A 22,180-nucleotide genomic window follows, 5' to 3' on the forward strand; every position below is an offset into this window, starting at 1 on the left:
CCTGCTCCTGGGGGAAGGGCCAGCTGCAGCCGACTCCACCTTACAGATGCAGACAGTGTGACCCGACTGTACCTCATACGATCTGAAATTTTTAAAAAATGATATCTTTAGGCCATTAAAGAAAGATGTTTTACTGAAATTATACCAGTCCTCGAGTAGGTATCTAAAAAGAAAGGGCTCTACGGAGTAATTCTGAAATCAGCAAGTTAATGCTCTTTTCTAAATTATGAGAATACTTATTGCTACAATTAAAATGATTAATTTTATAAGAACTTTCTTCTGACTTAAAAATAAGTAACAATTGGGGCAGCGCCTGTGGCTCAGTGAGTAGGGCGCCGGCCCCATATACCGAGGGTGGCGGGTTCAAACCCAGCCCCGGCCAAACTGCAACAAAAAATAGCTGGGCGTTGTGGCGGGCGCCTGTAGTCCCAGCTGCTCGGGAGGCTGAGGCAAGAGAATCACGTAAGCCCAGGAGTTGGAGGTTGCTGTGAGCTGTGTGACACCACGGCACTCTACCAAGGGCAGTAAAGTGAGACTCTGTCTCTACAAAAAAAAAAAAAAATAATAAGTAACAATTAACCACCATTGATACTGGTCAAATCTAGTAGTACAGCAGCCCCCAACCATTTTGGCACCAGAGCCTGGTTTCATGGATCACAATTTTTCAATGAACCAGGGATGGGGCGGAAAGATGGTTTTGGGATGATTCAAACACATTACATTTATTATGCACTTTATTTCCATTTTGTTTTCTTTTTTCTTTTCTTTTCTTTTTTTTTTTTTGAGACAGAGTCTCACTATGTCATCCTGGGTAAAGTGCTGTGACATCACACCTCACAGCAACCACAAACTCCTGGGCTTAAGAGATTCTCTTGCCTCAGCCTCCCAAGTAGCTGGGACTACAGGCGCTCTCCACAACGCTTGGCTATTCTTTGGTTGTAGTTGTCATTGTTGTTTGGCGGGTCCAGGCTGGATTTGAACCCACCAGCTCCGGTGTATGTGGCTGGTGCCCTAGCCACTGAGCTACAGGTGCAGAGCCTCCATTTCTTTTTTCTTTTGAGACAGAATTTCACTTTGTCCCTCTGGGTAGAGTGCCGTGACATTGTAGCTCACAGTAACTTCAAACTCTTGGGTTAAACTAATCCTCTTACCTCAGTCTCTTAAGTAGCTGGGACTACGGGCCCCGGCCACAATGCCTGGCTGGTTTTTAGAGACAGAGTCTGTGTTCTTGCTCATGCCAGCCTTGAACACCTGAGCTCAGGCACTCCTCCTGCCTCGGCCTCCTAAAGTGCTAGGATTACAGGGATGAGCTGCCGTGCCCAGCTTTATTTCTGTTATTGTTACATTGTGATATACTGTACAGTGAAATATTGTACACCTCACTGTGATGCAGAATCAGTGGGAGCCCTGAGCTTATTTTCCTGCAACTAGACAGTCCCACCAGGGGGTGTCCTCAGCTCCACCTCAGAACGTCAGGCATTAGATTCTCATATGGAGCACAGCATGCAACCTAATCCCTCACACACACTGTTTACAACTCATGCTTCTATAAGAATCTAATGCCATTGGTCTGACAGGAGGCAGAGCTCAAGTGGTGATGCCTGCGATGGGGAGCGGCTGTAACTACAAAGATTCATTCACTCACGGGGAGCGGCTGTAACTACAAAGATTCATTCACTCACTCGCCTGCTCACCTGCTGTGCAACCCGGCTCCTAACAGGGCTGGGACCACAATAGTACTGCAGCTGGTCCTCAACACCCCTTCATGTGATATAACTTTTACTCTTTGAAATCTATTGAATCTGAGATATTTGTTCAGTTATCAGCAAAATGCCACACATGTCATGGATGAAGGCAGGAAAGATAATGATAAAACAAAAAGCAAAGCAGCTAAGTATCCTCATCCAACTGGGCCCAGGGTAAGGTAAGGTATAGGAAGCTGCTCGCAGATGCCAGGGGAGGTGAGGTGGGTGGTCAAACTTCTGTAACTGTCTGTGATCTGATCTTTAATTTATTATTCCTGCCTTTGCGAAGTCGGAACCCTGAGGACATCCTCTCTAGCTGAGAGCATAGGTACTTGGTGGAGACACACAGTCGATCCTCATTATTTGGAGATTCTGTATTTACCAATTTGGCTACCTGCTTAAATGCATGTGTGACCTCCCAAATACTCAGGGCGCTCTCTCGGTTACACACAGGCATGCGTGTGCAGAGCGGGAGGCCGTGTGCATTGCCAGCTGCGATATGGCATGGCAGCCCTCTGCCTTCTCACTCAGCTCACACTGTCGACAAGCAGCCTTTCCATGGCCTGTTTAGTACAATGGTTCTCACATTTTTGTGCTTTTCTTTGGAAATTTTGCTGTTCAAAAAGACCCTGGGCCGAGCGCGGTGGCTCATGCCTATAATCCTAGCACTTGGGAAACCAAGTTGGAGTTTCAGACCAGCTTGAGCTAGAGCGAAACCCCGTCTCTAAAAAGAGCCAGGCCTTGTGGCAGGCACCTGTAGTCTCAGCTACTCGGGAGGCTGAGGCAAGAGAAATGCTTGAGCTCAAGAGTTGGAGATTGCTATGAGCCATGACGCCACATCACTTTACTGAGGGTGACCAAGTGAGACTCTGTCTCAAAAACAAAAATAAATAAAATGATCCTATGCAGAGTGCCAAGCTGCTGTCTGGTGTCTTAAATATAGGGAGGCTGTGTGGTCTCAGCAGGAGTGACAGTGCTGTTGGCTGTGAGTTCCATATCAGTGAGTTGACACTATGTATGTAGCTGAGGTGTCCTGGATAGGTGCGACAGCTCACCCTGCAATCTCAGAGCTTTGGGAGGCCTGGGCGAGAGGACTACTTGAGCTGAAGAGCTATGATTGTGCCACTGAACTCTAGCCTGGCTGGCAGACCCCATCTCTAAAATAATAAAAACAAATAAGGAATCTTTAAACAGAAGCACACACAAAGCAAGGCTTTATACTGGTTGACTGAAGAAAATGCTATAACTCTAAGCTGTCTGTCCCCTGGGTGCCCTGGGCCAGTATTTGGTAATTCAGCATTGTGGCAAATTTATAGAACAGAATGGAGATGGAGGGAGGAAAAGCTGCTCTAATTGTCTCTTGGCCTCCATTAGAACTGCATGGCGATGGTGGAGCACAGCCAGGTGTGGATGGGCTCGGAGGACTCCGTCATCTACATCATCAACGTCCACAGCATGTCATGCAACAAGCAGCTCACGGATCACCGCTCCAGCGTCACGGGCCTCCTGGTGCCCAGCGTGCAGATGGTGCCCAGGTGCGGCAAGCCCTGCTGAGAAGGAAGCGTCCGGCTCTCGGTGGGGCAGGGGTTGGCTGAGGGTGGGGTTCCCAAAGACTTGTGCTCAAAGGGGCCAGGCAGGGGTTCAGAGGGTGCAGGGCTGCAGTGAGGACAGCCTGGTGCTGGTCTTGGTCCGCTTCTCAGAGAGGCGTGTTTCTCCTGTGAGCATGGCGGCAGAGATCATCCCTAGGAGTGGTGGCTGGAGGCAGCCCAGGAAGGCCACCTCCTTCTGAGAGATACTCCTTTGTGATGTCAGAAGTCCGGGTGTGTGAGCCGTCCTTGGTTTTCAGTGTTGCCTCCATTGTAAAATGTCATTGCATTCCCCTCCCCACTAAAAGTCACAGGCCAGCGGCCTCTGGCCGGGACTGATGGGGGTGCCTCGTACCACCAAGCCAGGCCTGCCAGGCCAGCAGAGGGGCCCTGTGACAGCCACCTTTCCTCAGACTTCCGAGTGATGGTCTTGAGTTCAAGTACCCCAATTTTTTCTCTTCTCGTCTTCTTTCCTTTTCTTTCTTTTCGCTGATGCCCTGTCACCTGGGCTAGAGTGTAGTGGTGTGATCACAGCTCACTGTACCTCCAACTTCCGAGCTCAACGCATCCTCTAGCCTTAGCTCCCGAGTAGCTGGAACTAGAGGTGCCCGCTACTACACCCAGCTAGGTTTTGTTTGTTTTTTGTAGAGATGGAGTGTGAACCACTGTGCCTAGCCCGCCAAGTTACCTTCATGTTAAAACCCACCAGCTTTCCCTCTGGAGCCCAGAGCCGGGTACACCTGCTCTGTCCTGCCCTCCCTACCTTGCCTAGGCCTTGAGGAACAGGTGGCTCTGAATGCCACAAAGGCGAGTGTGACCTCATCACGTATGCTGTGCTTATTCACCCTTGGCTCTGCCTCCGGCCCCAGCCTTTGCAGGAAGAAGTCATCTGGGGGAATGAGAGATTTGAACTGCAGAACCCTGGGGTTGTCGATGTAGAGCTGGGGTCTGGCACATAGGCCAGCGTCTCCTACACCCTCTCACCCCATCCAGGTGGGGCCTGGTCCCCTATATGCCTGCTTTTGCATGTCCCCGGGAGAGCTGGGGTGTTTCTCTGGCTCCATCCAAATTCCCCATGACAACCTTCACCAGCCCCCCCTCCTGCCTTCTGCTGTGTCTGACCACTTGGCACCTTCTGACATGTTTCACTTGTGAGTGACAGCTCCACCACCCGAGGAACCAACACCCGCACAGTTCTGGAGGCCACAAGACCCACACCAGGGGGTGGGGAGCTCAGGATGGACCCTCCTCATGCCTAGTGGCCGTTGGAGATTCCTGCTGTCCGTCACCTTGGGGACATATCCAACCCGGTCTTCTCACAGCCTTCTCCCTCTGAACCTGTCTGTCTCTGCCCAACGCCACCGAGTGGAAGGACACCAGGGGCAGGGCCCACCTCGATGACCTCATTTTCACTTGGATCCCTCCCTAAAGGGCCTATCTCCAAATCCTGTTTGGAATTCCTGGGGATCAGGACACCAATGTGTCTCTTTTTGAGGGTAAAGTCTGACTCATGACAGTTGCCTCCTTCATAGTCTTCACCACACCCTGGGGTCACTGGCTGCCCTGCTCTGCCCCTGCCGAACCCTGCGCTTAGCCCATGACCAGCACAGAGTAGCCCCGGCACACAGCGGGGCCGGCACACAGTGGGGCCAGCACAGAGCAGTCCCAGCACACAGTGGGGCCAGCATACAGCGGCCTCAGCACACAGAGGTCCCAGCACAGAGCAGCCTCAGCACACAGCGGTCCCAGCATACAACGGGGCCAGCACAGAGCAGCCCCGGCACACAGTGGGGCCAGCATACAACGGGGCCAGCACAGAGCAGCCTCAGCACACAGTGGGGCCAGCATATAGCGGCCCCAGCACACAGAGGTCCCAGCACAGAGCAGCCTCAGCACACAGCGGTCCCAGCACACAACGGGGCCAGCAAAGAGCAGCCCCGGCACACAGTGGGGCCAGCATACAACGGGGCCAGCACAGAGCAGCCTCAGCACACAGTGGGGCCAGCATATAGCGGCCCCAGCACACAGCGGCCCAGGAGAGGAGGATCATGTGAGTTCTTCCAATGTGGAGGGAGCATGGGCTCAGTGGGAGCAGGTCCCAGGCCACCCACTTGGTATAGGCAGCCCCAGCCCTGGGTGCGGGGTGGGGGACCACTGCTTTGCACCCCCTTCTCCCTTGTGCTGGGCCCTGTTCCGGGGATACGAAGTGCCAGCCTGCAAGTGAATGGAGCTCAGGAGGTAGAGGGATGTGTGTGGTGCTGACTGGCCCACGCAGCCCCCTCATTTGTGGCCGGCACTGGTGGTGACGTTGAGTACTAAGGAGTGTCCTAGCTGTCCCTGGCCCCTTTGTGAGTGGGCCCTTAGATGAGGCTGATTTCAATTAATGGTGGCATTGTGTCCTGAGTGCTATCACCTCATCAGGCCTGTAGCCAACGTCCAGGGAGAGGTGGGCCTCCTGGGAAACCTGCCTTTTTCTGCCCAGTCGGTTACATTTTAACAAATCTTTGTTTTAGCCCCATTTGTAGGATGTTCAAGTTCGTTAGTGTCTCGCGGTAACTTTGCTCTTTCCCAGGTGAAGGGCTGGGATGTATTTACAGCCTGGATTAAGTGTGGGCACGCCTTCTGCTCCTCCAGGGAGGTTTATTCATGCAGCCTGGACGGGACGGTGCTGGCATGGAATGTGAGCACGCTGCGGGTGACCAGCCGGTTCCAGCTGCAGTGCGGAGGCCTCACGTCCATCAGACTGCACAGCGGCCGCCTGTGGTGCTGTAAGTCCTGGGGACCCCACCGGGCAGGTGACTCCCTGCTCAGGGAAAGGACGCCAGGTGAAAGCCAGAGCCTCCCAGCTTCTGCTCTTTGCCCATTTCCACTTTTATTTTAAACTGTTTCCTCTTCTGTGCGCAGCAGCGACCTTTCGTGCACTGAGTCTGCTGGTCTGCAGGGGTGCCCCAAGACTGCCCCACGCTGCCCTACCCCTCGGCTGCTGGGATGCCTGTTTCCTGTGGGGTGCCGGCTGCTCCTGCCCTCACTTTGCTCTCTCTGCCCTGGGGTGCCCCTGGCCCAGGTACCCCGAGTTGGCTGCTCCTCCCTCAGCGGTCCTGTCCCCATGTTGTTACCTCTGTGCCCCAGCGCAGACCTGGGGCCTAGCCATAGGACCCGGCTGGGCATTCTGCCAGGGAGTGACAGGCCCTCTTGGTGGCACACGCTGTGTTTGGGGACGTCCCCTGAGCACAGAAAATGCCTGTGCTTTGAGTCCTCGTTGGCATGTGCCAGGTTATGTGAGTGATGGGCACCAACATTTTTTCATGGGCGTGTAGTTTACACATAGTAAGATTCACAGACCAAGTAGATGGACCGCCGTGCGTGATGGACACCTGTGAGGGTGGCCACCAGACCACCTGACAGACACAGGGTGCCCAGCACAGCTCACAGTCCCCCGGGGCCCCCACCACTCAAAGGGTTACCATTGTTCTTAGTTCTGTCTAAGTGAAATGGCTTTTCCCAGAACTTTCTATAAATGGACTCTAGAGTATGTATTCTTTTGTATCTGGCTTTATTCAGTCAGCTTTATGGGTTTTTTTTTCTTTGAGACAGAGTCTCACTCACTTGCCCTGGCTAGAGTGCTGTGGTGTCATCATAGCTCACAGCAACCTCGGACTCCTGGGCTCAAGTAGTCCTCTCATAGCTATGAAGATAGACAGTGTTTTGCTTTGTCAGCTGGACTGGAGGACAGGGATATGGTCATAGCTCACTGTAACCTCAAACTCGAGCTTAAGCGACTGCCATGCCTGGCTAATTTTTTTACTTTTTTAAAGATGGGATCTCTACATTTTCCAGGCTGCTCTTGAACTCCTGGCCTCAAGCAATCCTCTTGCCTTGGCCTTCCAAAGTGCTGGGATTGATTACAGGAGTGAGCCACTGTGCCTGGCCACAGGTGGTCTTTTTAATAGGTTGCTGAACTCGTTTGCCGTTGAGGGTCTTTGCACCAATGTTGATCAGAGATGTTGGTCTGTAGTTTTCTTTGTCTGGTTTTGAGATCAGGGTGATGCTGACCTTGTAGCATGATTTTGGAAGTATTCCTTCCCCTTTAATTTTTGGGGAGTAGTTTGAGTTTTTCTTGAAATGTTGTGTAGAATTCAGCGGTGGAGCCCTCACGTGCTGGGCTTCTGTCTGACAGGAAGCAGCTTTGCTCTCATGACTTGTTGGACTGTGGAGATTTTCTCTTCCATCATGTTCGATCCTGGCAGGTTGTGTGTCCAGGAATGTACCATTTATTCTGTTTAGCAGTGTGTTGACATGCGAGTCCCTTTGGTCTCAGTTGTTACATCTGCTTTCTCTGACCTGATTTTATTTATTTTGCTCTTCTCTCTTTTTTTTATTAGTCTAGGAAAAGGCTCATCGATTTTATCTTTGAAAAAAAAACCCAACTCTGGTTTCATCGGCCTTCTGTATTCTCTTAGTCTTGTTTCACTTATTTCCTTCTGCTAATTCTGATCTGTTCTCGCTTCTCCAGCTCCCTGCGGGGCGTTGTCAGGCTGTTTATCTGACGTAGCATTTATTGCTATGACCTTTCCTCGTAGAGCTGCTTTCTCTGTATCCCACAGATTTTGGTGTGTCGTGTTTCCATTTTCCTTTGTTTTGAGACATTTCTTCATTTTCTTCTTAATTTGTTCATTGCCCCGTTGGTCATCCAGGAGCGTGTTGTTTAATTTCCATGTGTCTGTGTAGCTTCCGAGGTTCCTCATTTTGTTGATTTCTAGTTTTTTTCCATCGTGAACAGAAAAGATGTTGGATATGATTTCTACTTTTTGAAATTTGTTGAGACTTGCTTTGTTGCCTAAGTCTTAGCCCCTGAGAGGTGGTCTGTGCTGGAGCAGGTTCCCTGTGCTGCGAGGGTGTGTGTTCTGCAGCCGGTGGGTGAGATGCTCTCTGCCTGTCAGTTAGGTCTGCTGCGTGTCTTAACTCCAGCGTCTGTGTGATTTTCCATCTGGATGATCTGTCCACTGCTGAGTGTGGGGCGTTGTACTAAGTTTGTCTTTCCTGTTAGGTTTGTTTTTTATTCCTGGGGGCTCTGAGATGTCTTCTCCGCTCCTGAATGTTCCAGCTACTGCTTTATGCTATTTATATGCAGTTTAGGAATCAGCCCAAGAATTGAGGAAAATTGATACATATACATATATTTTGGGGTTCCTCACTTTGAGGATATTTCCCCCCAATCTCCAGACACACTGTCAGCATTAAGTTGGCCCCTCAGCCATGTGAGTCCGGGCCCTGTGCAGCTGCCCACGTCTGCTGCTTTTCCTGCAGGGGTCGGGTCCCCTCAGTTTCGGTTCGTCTCCAGTGTTTGTCAGATGTGTGTGTAGGTGTGCTGGCGTTTGTGGGGGGTGTGCCCACCTCTGGGTGTGCTGTGACCAACACTGCTGACCAGAACTTGGGCTGAAAGGCTCCTGCTGACTGTAGTAGGGGATGGACAGCCTTGCTTTAAGGGTAGAATTCCCTTTATTTTTCAACTTAATACAAGGAGGAGTTTTCCTGTGTGAAAATGATAAAAGTACAAGAGGAAAGTAGGGTTTCTTCAGGTAAAGGAGAATATTTGCTTCTGAAGTGTTGTAAGTTTATCTAACCGAGGATGAGAAGCAGCGATTCTGGTCCCGCATCAGATGCCGTCGGTTCAGATACTTGGGTCTTTGCTCCATCCGGGTATCTGTGGGTGCCGCGGCACAGCCTGAAGGAGCCGATGGGGCCAGGGTGGGTGGTGGTCCTGGGCTTTCCTGTCCAGTCTGCCGACACTTTTTTCAGACCTTCATGTCTTCCTTGGAGTCTGGGGTGGGCAGCACCCCCGGGCACCACCAAGCTTGACTGTTGCTCAGAAGGCTGAATGCTTGGGACATTGAGTAGAAGGGAAGTGGGCTCCTTACCTGTCGCCCTGCCAGAGGCTCCTGTCTGCCTGCTCGCTGGGTGCGCACCGTGTGGCTTGATCCAGGCTTGGCCACCAGGTACATGGTTACTGTGGGCAGGCCCCTCACCCTCTGGGCATCTGTTTATTTGAAAAGTGAGATATAAATACCACCCTTCCTACCCTGAGGGCACTAAGGGTCAGGAGAGGCTGTCAGCCTCTAAATGCACAGTGAAGGGCTAATGACAAGGACCCAGGACCCAAACTCAGTGGCATGGGCCCCAAGCCCCAGAGGCACTGGCCTGGCTGTGAAAGAGGACCCAGGACAGGACCAAAGCTTTGAAGAGGGGGTGAGAAGTGAAGCAGCAGAGTACCGTGACCTCCCTGCAGCTGCCTTGCCCAGCCCAGCACGCAGGCCAGCCCGAGACCTGCCACCCTCTCTTGCCAGCCTCACCCACACTGCTTGCTCTGCTCCTGCCCTGCCCTCTCCAGGCCCACCCTGGGGACAGTGATTTGACCTGCTCACATCTGACCCACTTGGCCCTCCATGTGCAGCAGGCTTCCGAACATGTCCATGACCGGGGTCCTGGTCTGAGTTCCAGCCCTAGGGCCCAGGCAGCATTGGCACACGTCAGCACATTTGGGAAGAGCCAGGAGTACTTTGAGAGTTGGTGGTCCTGCCACTGAGGAGGAGCCCCATGGGCCAGTGGACCCCAAGGCCCAGGTGGCCGGTGCCCCTCAGCAGACAGGCTTCCTGTGGCACTGCTGGCCTGCTGTTCCTGACAGGCAGTGGCATCCGGGAGGGCCCCGTCCATCAGTCCCCCTGAATGCCGCATACGTGGGCGAAGGCTTCTGTGCGATGCTGGGTCTCAGGAAAAGCAACAGACTAAGAAACAGGCAGGCAGGCAGGATGTAGACCAGCTTAGCTTCAGAGCCATCAGGCAACTGAGGACCAAGGGGCCATTCCTTGGATCAGGCCCAGTGCCGAGGAGCCCGAGTCCCATGGCCCTGCAGCCAAGTGAAGCCCCTGCAGCGTCTCCAGGCTGCACATCCAGGCGCCCTCTGGGGCCTTTCTGCTTGTGAATCTGCTCCTCTGTCAAGGTCTGGATGGGGCTCCTGGGGGCTGGGTGCTGTCTTCCCTCCTCCCAGCTGATGTTGGCCCTATCACCTAGGGTGGGGGTGGGGCTGGAGGGATGCATGCAGTGATAGCAGAAGAGGGGAAGGTGACCCTGCAACCCCTCCTTAGACAGCAGTCTTCTGCAGATGGCTGGTCATGCTCACAGGTGTGGGAACTCCTTGTCTCAGAACATTCTATTTGAGTGACGAATAGAAACAGACCCAGAGAAGCCCTTAAAGCAGACACAGCCGGGCTCCAGCGGCAAAGGTGTTAGGGCCTTGGGTTCTAACAGCCTCTGCCGGGGTCAGGACCAGCTTTGGCTGCAAGTGGTGGGAAGCTGCCGGCTGCTGCGCCTCTCGCCAGCTTGCGCGGAGCCTGGACGGGGGACCGGGTCTGGTAGTTTCCTCACCAGTGATAAGGAGGATCACGGCCCCACATGCTGCAGCGTGGTGTGGTGGTGAGGGAGTGTCACAGGTGCGGTGGGGTAGGCCTGGCACAAATGCCAACACCTGGCCAGCGCCTGTCACAGGGGTCGCTGGTCCCTGGGTTTGCATTGCCTGGCTTTGTCCTGCAGGTGCAGGTAACAGCATCCTGGCTGTGACCACCAGTGGCTTTCTCCGTCAGGAGGTGAAGATGGAGGAGAACTTTAAGGAGATGGGCACACCCTTCCTGGCCTTCCAGATCCTCCCCGAGGTACCCACAGGCTCTGCGTCCCCACACTCCGGGGCCCTGGGCCATTGCAGCCCGTGGCCACGTTGCCGTTTCCCTTTCAGCAGGAGCAGCTGTGGGCGGCCTGTGCAGGGCGCAGTGAGGTTTACATCTGGAGTCTGAAGGACCTGGCCCAGGACCCCCAGAGGGTGCCCCTCCAAGACTGCTCTGATATCAGCTGCATGATCAGGGTGAAGAAGCAGGTAGGGGAGCCCCCCTCCTGCCTCCTACCTCACTGGGCAGCTTCCTGCTCCCCAGGAGCCGCTGGCCCCACATTGTTAGGCATCTCCGGTTTCTGAGTGTGGCCAGTATTGTTAACTAGGGTCACATGGCCCTTAGGTTTTAAGGCCTGAGAATGGTCCTCTGCACCCACCAGGTGGCCCCTGCCTCTCAGCCAGCACAGGCCCTGTCCAGGAATAACATGGGGTTTCAGGGTATGCGTGGCCACCCTGAACACCGGGCACCTGGGGGGCCCTTCTCACTGACACCCTCTTCCATCTCTTCCTGGCAGATCTGGGTGGGCAGCAGAGGGCTGTCTCAGGGGAAGCCCAAAGGGAAGATCTACGTGATCGATGCCGAGACGAGGTGTGTTGAGAAGGAGCTGGTGGCACACGCAGATGCCGTGCAGACCCTGTGCTCGGCCGAGGACAGATATGTGCTGAGCGGGTCAGGTGGGGACGAGGGCAAGATTGCCATCTGGAAGGTGGAGTAGACACGGTGAACATGTTCTGTGAGCGAGGACCATGGGCTTCTCACCTGCTGTCTGCAGCTTCCCAGGGGCAGGCGCCCCAGGGGGCTGGGAGGAGGCAAAGCACGCCCTATGTCACATGCCCTGCGTCCCCCAGGAGGTGACGCACGCCCCGCGGAGCACATCCCCTTCTGGGCTGTGATGAGCAGCCACCACACACCCTCTCTCCGACAATCCCGCTCTCTGGTCAAACTGCACCAAGAGAGTGATGTTGGGCTCCTCAGCGAAGAGCTCTCCTCATTTGCGATGACCTCTGCTGAGAAGCTACTTCCTCTGTTGTCTACAAGGTTCCAGAACCCACCACCAGGGGCCAGCAGTGCGGCTGAATCACATGTGACCTTCATGCCTCCAGCCCTGCCCTTCCTTTAGCTCCTCCCTCATTCACTCACCTGGTCCTTCCTAATGGCCAGGGCAACAGAGCTCTCTGGCCTCCCACGGACACCTTGTTCCTGGAGTATTTTACCATAACCACTTTGTGGTCTGTACACTGTCAGAGCAGGTGACCCCCACCCAGGGAAGATGACAACGGTCAGGTGTGTCCACACAGGGGTTGGGTCAGCTCAGGTGAGCTCTGCCTTGGATTTTTCTCCTTATTTTAGAGACAGGATATTGCTGTGTTTCCCAAGCTGGATTCAAGCTCCGGGGCTTAAGCCATGCTCCTCCCTCAACCTCCCAAGCAGCCGGGACTACAGGCACGTGCTACCATATGTGGTTTCTTTTTAATTAATATGAAAATGTTTATAATGAAGAGCCCCTGAGGCCTGGTGCGGGGCTCACACCTATAATCCCAGTGTCCTGTCATCCTCTGAGGCAGGAGGATCACTGGAGACCAGGAGTTTGAGACCATTCTAAGAAAGAGCAAAACCCCATCTCTACATTCCAGCTACTTGGGAAGCTGAGCTAGTTGGATCGCTTGAGTCTAGAAGTTTGAGTTTGCAGTGAGCTATGATGGTGCCGCTGCACACTCCAGCCATGGTGATAAAGTGAAACTCTCAAAAGAGAACTTTCTTCCTACCAAAGACCACAAAAGGTTCCATCCATCATAAATAGCATGTGGGATTTGGTTTTCCAGGAAAGACATTATCAGGTCCCGGTGTACATGTCAGTCCCATTAGCATCTCGTGTGTGTGTTGTATGTATACAATGCTTAATTTAACTGGAAAAGATACTAGCTGAAAATAACTGTTTGCAAACCAGAGCCTTTGCACATTTTTACTATAATATCAAGACTACATTCTTTAAATGTTCTGCAAGGAGGGTCTTGGCTGGTTGTGAGGGCGCGTGGCCTGCCCCTGCGAAGCCACCCCCAAGCTGGACCTTAGACCCCGCTGGACCCTCCACACAGAGTCTTTAGGACTCAGTGCCCGATCCTGCTCACCCTGCAGGTCTCAGAGGGCGGGGCAGGCACAGCGCCAGCTTCTGGGCACTTGGGGTGCCCTAGATGAAAGCGTGGACCCCAGCCTCTGTGGGGCCTAAATTGTGGTGAATCCACATTGCTGAGACTTTCCCCCAGGTCTGGCTTTATGTAGCCCTTCACTTCTTGGGGCATCTTGGGGACGGTGTGGGGAACAGCTGCTATGCTCCTCAGGACTGGGCTGGCAGGAAAGGGTGAAAGGTTGAGTTTTGCTTTTGTAAATATATGAATACTCACAATAAAAGTGTATCAAGATACATTTATAAATTATTTAACGACAATCCATGTGTAACCTGGCATTTCCAGCTTGTGGATAATAAATTCTTTAGGAATAATAAACTCTTTAGGAGCACCGATATCCAGTTTCCTCACTTCATCCACGTGAGAGGTGGAAGAGCTCCTGGCGAGTCCAGCACCATTCTGAGTTTGCTCTTATTTCAAAGCACCAATCAAGTTATTTCAATGCAGACTTTTCATTTCTATTACCCACAGTACTTTCTAAGATCTTATTTTACACTGACTATGTTGGAAACACCAGTGTTTCTAGGCAATGGTTGTTTGTATAAATGAGGTGAACGGTGGAGTTAACGGGAAATGGGCTGGAGCCAAGGCAGGTTCTGTGCTTACTGAAACGGGAGGGCACTTTGATCCTTGGTTTGCCCCCCTCTGCTTTGGAGAGATCCCATCCTGAATGCTTTGTCCGGGAAAGGACCAAGTGAGCTGGAGTTCACATTCACTAAACAGACTGTGATGCCTTCCATGCCTTGGCATTAGAAATCTGAATTAAATTGGCACAAAAAGGTGTTTATCTTGAACCAGAAACAAATATATTTTAATTTCCACTCTCTTGGTATTTCAGACAGTGGCAACCGCAGTCTCACTTGGGCTGGCCCTACTGTTGGTCAGCTGTGAAGATGAGCAGCTGCTAATGGTTTACCAGTTGTTCTTGGAAGATGTGTCTACGTTGGCTGTTATCCAATGGCAGCCTTTGGAATCCTGTCACAATTCCAGCTGACATGATTCCCAGTGACTGTGACATCTGAATTAAAGTGCATGACTTTTGTCCATTTCTTGAGGATTCCTTGGGAAGATAAGGGACACATGTTGCAAGCTGCAGGGAGGCATGGCCAGAAGGCCGCAGAGCTGCCTGCAGACAGTTGCTGTTAGCTTTCCTTGCACCCAACAGTGAGGCGGAGGCACACACAGGCCCATTTCTCTTACCACACTGCCGCTGCGGAGCTGCGGCCTGACCCTGGCCGTGCACAGGATGGGAGTAGCTCTGGGTTTCTACACCTTGGGACATAGAGGCAGCTGGAGGCCTGGGCTTGGCAGATGTACCAGGGCCTGGTCTAGGCCCTGCTGGGGACCTGAACCCCCTGTAGTACAGAGCTGGTGTGCGGATTTAAAGGGCATATTAAACAGCTAGTCCCTTGCCAGGCACCCAGGAACAGCTCCAAGAATACCCCATCCTGGGCTGCTTGCTGGGCTCCCATGACAATATTAAGGAAAAGAAGTAAAACTGTGATAGCTACTGCAGTGGGTTGAACGGGCGGCCCTCACAAAGACACATCACTAAGCCTGCCCTGTGAACGCGATCTTATTTGGAGAAAGCATCTTTGCGGGTGTAGTTAAGGATCTGGAGATGACATCTCCTGGGTTTAGGGTGGGCCCTAAATCCAATGACAAGTGTCCTAGGAAGGAGAGCAAGAGGCCACACACAGACGGAGGCAGACACAGTGATGCCACCACACACCAAGCACGCCGAGAAGATGGGAGAGGGGTCGTGGTCCTGCCAACACCTTAGGACTTCTGGCCTCCAGAACTGTGAGCAAATAAATTTCTACTGTCTGACCCCCCCCACCCCCACCTGTGTCATCAGGAGCACAGGACACTCTTACAGCTCCCACTCATGGTTTGCTGGCTTAGTCAGGTGCGCTGATCCTCACACAACCGTGTCGTGGGAGCATCATCCCCTTGGGATACTCGTAACATAGGAGCATGGTCATCCCCTCAGGACACCCATAATGTGGGAGCATTCTCTCTACTATCCATGAGGGTCCTCTAGCTCCAGTATGCACAACAAAGTGGAGATTGTAGAGGACAAATGCTCCTGTTTCCAAGGAGTTGGGAGCAGTTTTCTCTGAGAGGATTTCAAGAGCTGTTTCCTTCCAGCTGCTGTTCTATTACACCTTAACAAGGTGTCAGAAGGGCCTGAGGTTTGTGGTGAAGAATCTTGGGTGAAGGACAGGGTAAACTTACCTTACTTTGGTAATGGAGAAGAGTAAATCTCACCAGCTCTGCATCCTTCCCTGAGTGTCAAGGGTTGTGTTTTGTGGCTGTCTGCTCTGGGCCAGTGAGACCCTCTGTGGCTCTGCAGGGTTTGCCGCTGCTCAGCCTGGGACTAGTAGGCAGAGGCAGTGTGTGCAGAGACTGAGGGGAGGATCCAGTGACAGGAAGGAGGACAGTGGTGCAGGTAGCTGAGCCTCAGCATCACTGACGTCTCCACCTGGATGGTTATACAGTTGAATGTTTGGAAGAAAAAAGGTTTACCAAAAGGGCAGGAAAGGAGTGATAAAAGAAAAAACAACCAGATGTGACAAGTAGAAAACAAGGAGCAAGGTGGCATATTTCAACCTGATCACACTGACACTCATCTCAATACTTCAACCTGATCACACCAACACACTCGCATCAATACTTCAACCTGATCACACTGATACTTGTCCCAATACTTCAACCTGATCACACTGACAACGCATTTCAGTACTTCAACCTGATCATACTGACACTCATATTAAGTATCAACAGGCTAAATACTGCAATTAAAATGCATAGTTTGTCAAACTGGGTTAAAAAAATGAGCCTCAACTATATGTTTTCTGCAAGAGATAGACGCACTTTAAATATAAAAACACAAATGGCGGGCGGCACCTGTGGCTCAGTGGGTAGGACGCCAGCTCCATACACCGAGCGTGATGGGGTCAAACCCAGCCCCAGTCAAACTGCAACAAAAAAATATCCAGGCATTGTGGCAGGCGCCTGTGATCCCAGCTACTCGGGAGGCTGAGGCAAGAGAATCACCTAAGCCCAGGAGTTGGAAGTTGCTGTGAGCTGTAACGCCACTGCACTCTATTGAGGGTGATAAAGTGAGACTCCATCTCTAAAAAACACACACACACACACACACAAATGGCATAAGCATATAAGTATTCCATGCAAACAATAAACATAAAAGGTTGGTGTGGCCATGTTAATAGCAGGCAGAACACACTCAAAGTAAAGTACAAGGAAGGAACATGGATATGCAATAACCCTGTGTGTGTGCACTTGCAACAGAGAGTCAGGACACATGAAGCAGATGTGTGCAAAGATAGGAGAAAACAGACAAACCCACAGTCACAGTTGCTGACTCTAATACCATCTTCTCAGTGATTGACAGAACAACAAAAAGCCAGGATGAAGACAATTCAACAACACCATCAACCAACTTGACTTGTCATGTCCGCTATACCCAACAAGAGCAGACTACCCGTTCTTTTCAAATATACATGGATCAAGCCAGGCCAGAGGCTAGACTGTAAGATGAACTTGAAAAGATTCAGATCCTACAGAATATGGTGTCTGACCACACAGAAATGTAGTTTGAAATCAACAGTAATAATATAACTTAAAATTGCCAAGTTAAAATTAGGTTGGAAGTGAAGCAGGAAACTTCTAAATAACCCATCAATCAAAGAAATGAATTTAAAGACAAAACTACCAAAGATTTTGATGCACTGAAGCAAGAATTTGCAGCCCTCAAAGATCTGAAAAATACAGTACAATTCCTCAGTAACAGAGTGGAGCAAACAGAAGAAAGGATTTCTGACCTTGAAGACAAAGCTTTTAAATGCTCCCAAACTCTCAAAGAGGAAGGGAAATGGAGAGCAAAAACAGATCATTCTCTCAGAGAGCCCTCGGATAATTCAAAGAAGACTAATATCCGCCTCATTGGAATCCCTGAAGTGACGAAGTGGCCTCGCAAGGCACAAAGGCTCTGTTCCATGAAATTATGAAAGAATTTTCCAGACATGCCAAGAGATTCTGAAATTCAGATAGCAGACAGTTTCAGAACCCCAACATGACTCAATCCAAATAAGACATCCCCCGGGCATATCATAATTAACTTCACTAAAGTTAATATGAAGGAGAAAATTCTCAAAGCAGCCAGGCAGAAGAAAGCCATTACCTACAAAGGAAAAAATATTAGAATGACTGCAGATCTCTCTGCTGAAACTTTTCAAGCCAGAAGAGGGTGATCATCGACTTTTAATCTCCTAAAGCAAAATAACTTTTAACCCTGGATCCTGTATCCAGCTAATCTGAATTTCATTTATGATGGAGAAATTAAATGACACTCAGATGTTGAAAAAATTTGCCATAACCAAACCAGCTCTTCAGGATATTCTCAGACCTACTCTCCATAATGACCAGCCCAATCCTCTACCACAAAAGTAAACTCACTCAGAAACTTTTGATCAAACTCAAACTTCCACAGTGGTGAAAGGATTAAAAATGTCTACTGGACTTTTGAAAAACTCAACACCCAAAATTTTACCAGACTTATCAATATTCTCCATTAATGTGAATGGCTTAAACTGTACTGTAAAGAGGCACAGGTTAGCTGACTGGATACAAAACTCAGGCCAGATACTTGCTGCATACAAGAGTCACATCTTACCTTAAAAGATGGTGAAAGGATGGTCATCCATATTTTAGGCAAATGGTAATCAGAAAAAAGCAGGTGTTGCAATTCTATTTGCAGACACAATAGGCTTTAAACCAACAAAAGTAAGGAAGGATAAGAATGGTCACTTCATATTTGTTAAGGGTAATACTCAATATGATGAGATTTCAATTATTAATATTTGTGCACCCAACCAGAATGCACCTCAATATATAAGAGAAACTCTAACAGACATGAGCAACTTGATTTCCTCCAGCTCCATAATAGTTGGAGATTTCAACATGCCTTTGGCAGTGTTGGATAGATCCTCCAATAAGAAGCTGAGCAAAGAAATTTTAGATTTAAAGCTAACCATCCAACATTTGGATTTAGCAGACATCTATAGAACGTTTCATCCCAACAAAACTGAATACACATACTTCTCATCAGCCCACAGAACATACTCCAAAATCAATCACATCTTAGGTCACAAGTCTAACCTCAGTAAATTTAAAGGAATAGAAATTATTCCTTGCATCTTCTCGGACCACCATGGAATAAAAGTCAAACTCAGTAACAACAGGAATCTGCATACTCATGCAAAAACATGGAAGTTAAATAACCTTATGCTGAATGATAGCTGGGTTATAGATGAGATTAAGAAGGAAACTGCCAAATTTTTGGAACAAAACGACAATGAAGACACAAATTATCAGAACCTCTGGGATACCGCAAAGGCAGTCCTAAGAGGGAAATTTATAGCACTGCAAGCCTTCCTCAAGAGAACGGAAGGAGAGGAAGTTAACAACTTAATGGGACATCTCAAGCAACTGGAAAAGGAAGAACGTTCCAAGCCCAAACCCGGTAGAAGAAAAGAAATAACCAAAATTGAGCAGAATTAAATAAAATTGAAAACAAAAGAATTATACAACAGATCAATAAATCAGAAAGTTGGTTTTTTGAAAAGGTCAATAAAATAGATAAACCTTTGGCTAACCTAACTAGAAAAAAAAGAGTAAAATCTATAATTTCATCAATCAGAAACGACAAAGACGAAATAACAACAGACTCCTCAAAAATTCAAAAAATCCTTAATGAATATTACAAGAAACTTTATTCTCAGAAATATGAAAATCTGAAGGAAATTGACCAATACTTGGAAACACGTCACCTTCCAAGACTTAGCCAGAATCAAGTGGAAATGTTGAACAGGCCAATATCAAGTTCTGAAATAGCATCAACCATACAAAACCTCCCTAAAAAGAAAAGCCGGGGACCAGATGGCTTCACATCAGAATTCTACCAAAGGAACTAGTACTTATATTACTCAATCTGTTCCAAAATGTAGAAAACGAAGGAATACTACCCAACACATTCTATGAAGCAAACATCACCCTGATCCCCAAACCAGGAAAAGACCCAATAAGAAAAGAAAATTATAGACCAATATCACTAATGAATATAGATGCAAAAATATTTAACAAGATCCCAACAAACAGAATCCAGCAACACATCAAACAAATTATACGTCATGACCAAGCTGGTTTTATCCCAGGGTCTCAAGGCTGGTTCAATATACGTAAATCTATAATTATAATTCAGCACATAAACAAATTAAAAAACAAAGACCATATGATTCTCTCAATCGATGCAGAAAAAGCTTTTGATAATATCCAGCATCCCTTCATGATCAGAACACTTAAAAAAATTGGTATAGAAGGGACATTTCTTAAACTGATAGAGGCCATCTACAGCAAATCCACAGCCAATATCACATTGAATGGAGGTAAATTGAAATCATTTCCATTCAGATCAGGAACCAGACAAGGCTGCCCATTGTCTCCGCTGCTCTTTACCATTGTAATGGAAGTTTTAGCCATTGCAATTAGGGAAGAAAAGGCGATCAATGGTATCCATATAGGTTCAGAAGAGATCAAACTTTCGCTCTTCACAGATGATATGATCATGTATCTGGAAAACACCAGGGATTCTACTACAAAACTATTAGAAGTGATCAAGGAATACAGCAGCATCTTGGGTTACAAAATCAACATTCATAAATTGGTAGCCTTTATATATACCAACAATAGTCAAGCTGAAAAAACAGTCAAGGACTCTATTCCTTTCACAGTAGTGCCAAAGAAGATGAAATATTTGGGAGTTTATCTAACAAAGGACATGAAAGATCTCTATAAACAGAACTGTGAAACTCTAAGGAAAGAAATAACTGAAAATGTTAACAAATGGAAAAACATACCATGCTCATGGCTAGGAAGAATCAACATTGTTAAAATGTCCATACTACCCAAAGCAATATACAATTTTAATGCAATCCCTATTAAAGTTCCACTGTCATACTTTAAAGATCTTGAAAAAATACTTCATTTTGTATGGAATCAGAAAAAACCTTGAATTGTCAAGACATTACTCAGAAATAAAAACAAAGCAGGAGGAATCATGCTACCAGACCTCAGACTATACTATAAATCAATAGTGGTCAAAACAGCATGGTACTGGCACAAAAACAGATAAGTAGATGTCTACCAAGAGGTGAATCCACCTACTTACCGTTATTTGATCTTTGACAAGCTAATTAAAAACATTCAGTGGGGAAAAGATTCCCTATTTAACAAATGGTGCTGGGTGAACTGGCTGGCAACCTGTAGAAGACTGAAACTGGACCCACACCTTTCACCATTAACTAAGATAGACTCTCACTGGATTAAAGATTTAAACTTAAGACATGAAACTATAAAAATACTAGAAGAGAGTACAGGGAAAACCCTTGAAGAAATCAGTGTGGGTGAGTATTTTATGAGGAAGACCCCCTGGGCAATTGAAGCAGCTTCAAAAATACACTACTGGGAACTGATCAAAAGAAAAGCTTCTGCACAGCCAAGAACACAGTAAGTAAAGCAAGCAAACAGTCCTCGGAATGGGAGAAGATATTTGCAGGTTATGTCTCCGAAAAAGGTTTCATAACCAGAATCCACAGAGAACTCAAATGTATAAGCAAGAAAAGAACAAGTGATCCCATCACAGGCTGGGCAAGGGACTTGAAGAGAAACTTCTCTGAAAAAGACAGGCGCACGATCTACAGACACATGAAAAACTGCTCATCATCTCTAATCATCAGAGAAATGCAAATCAAAACTACTTTGAGATATCATGTAACTCCAGTAAGATTAGCCCATATCACAAAATCCCTAGACCAGAGATATTGGCGTGGATGTGGAGAAAAGGGAACACTTCTACACTGCTGGTGGGAATGCAAATTAATACATTCCTCTTGGAAAGATGTTTGGAGAACACTTAGAGATCTAAAAATAGATCTGCCATTCAATCCTATAATTCCTCTACTAGGTATCTACCCAGAAGACCAAAAATCACATTATAACAAAGATATTTGTATCAGAATGTTTATTGCAGCCCAATTCATAATTGCTAAGTCATGGAAAATGCCCAAGTGCCCATCGATCCATGAATGGATTAATAAATTGTGGTATATGTACACCATGGAATATTATGCCGCCTTAAAGAAAGACGGAGACTTTACCTCTTTCATGTTTACATGGATGGAGCTGGAACATATTCTTCTTAGTGAAGTATCTCAAGAATGGAAGAAAAAGTATCCAATGTTCTCAGCCCTACTATGAAACTAATTTATGGCTTTCGTATGAAAGCTATAACCCAGTTATAACCTAAGAATATGGGGAAGGGGGAGAGGGAGGGGAGGGAGCGGGGAGGATGGGCGGAGGGAGGGTGATTGGTGGAATTACCCTGTGGTGCATCTTACAAGGGTACATGTGAAACTTGGTAAATGTAGAATATAAATATCTTAACACAGTAACTAAGAAAATGCCAGGAAGGCTATGTTGACCAGTGTTACGAAAATGTGTCAAATGGTCTATAAAGCCAGTGTATGGTGCCCCATGATCGCATTAATGTACACAGCTATGATTTAATAATAAAAAAAATACAAACTATATCTGACAAATATATTTTATCCAAATAATATAAAAGAACTACTATAAATCACTAACAAGATGAGCAGATCAATTAAAAAGTGGGCAAAATCCACTTTACCAATAAAGCTAAATGCATGGCCAGTTTGAAAAGATGTATAACATCATTATTCATCAGAGAAATGCAAATTAACTCACTGGGAAATGCCCCTCAGTGCTCACCAGAACGGCTGACGTCAAAAAGACTCCGAAAAGCAAATGTAGGTGAGGACATGGAGCAAACAGACCTCGTATTT

At 48.4% G+C, this 22,180-nt stretch overlaps 1 protein-coding gene across 3 annotated transcripts in view; it reads left to right on the plus strand.

Annotated features, from left to right (window-relative positions):
- Positions 1-13,976, plus strand: part of DENND3 (DENN domain containing 3) — a 61,358-nt gene extending 47,382 nt beyond the window's left edge. Inside the window, exons 19-23 of one of the 3 annotated variants that reach the window (XM_053558975.1) lie at positions 3,120-3,280; positions 5,966-6,099; positions 10,919-11,037; positions 11,118-11,255; positions 11,564-13,976. In XM_053558975.1, coding sequence (XP_053414950.1) covers positions 3,120-3,280; positions 5,966-6,099; positions 10,919-11,037; positions 11,118-11,255; positions 11,564-11,764 — 753 coding nt within the window. In that variant the 3' untranslated portion in view covers positions 11,765-13,976. Of the gene's footprint in view, positions 1-3,119; positions 3,281-5,965; positions 6,100-10,918; positions 11,038-11,117; positions 11,256-11,563 lie in introns of those variants that run through there. The other 2 variants (XM_053558976.1, XR_008373836.1) reach the window with 2 other exon arrangements.
- The last annotated feature ends 8,204 nt before the right edge of the window (positions 13,977-22,180 follow it).

Source organism: Nycticebus coucang, chromosome 13 (assembly GCF_027406575.1).
Source record: "Nycticebus coucang isolate mNycCou1 chromosome 13, mNycCou1.pri, whole genome shotgun sequence".
NCBI lineage: Eukaryota > Metazoa > Chordata > Mammalia > Primates > Lorisidae > Nycticebus > Nycticebus coucang.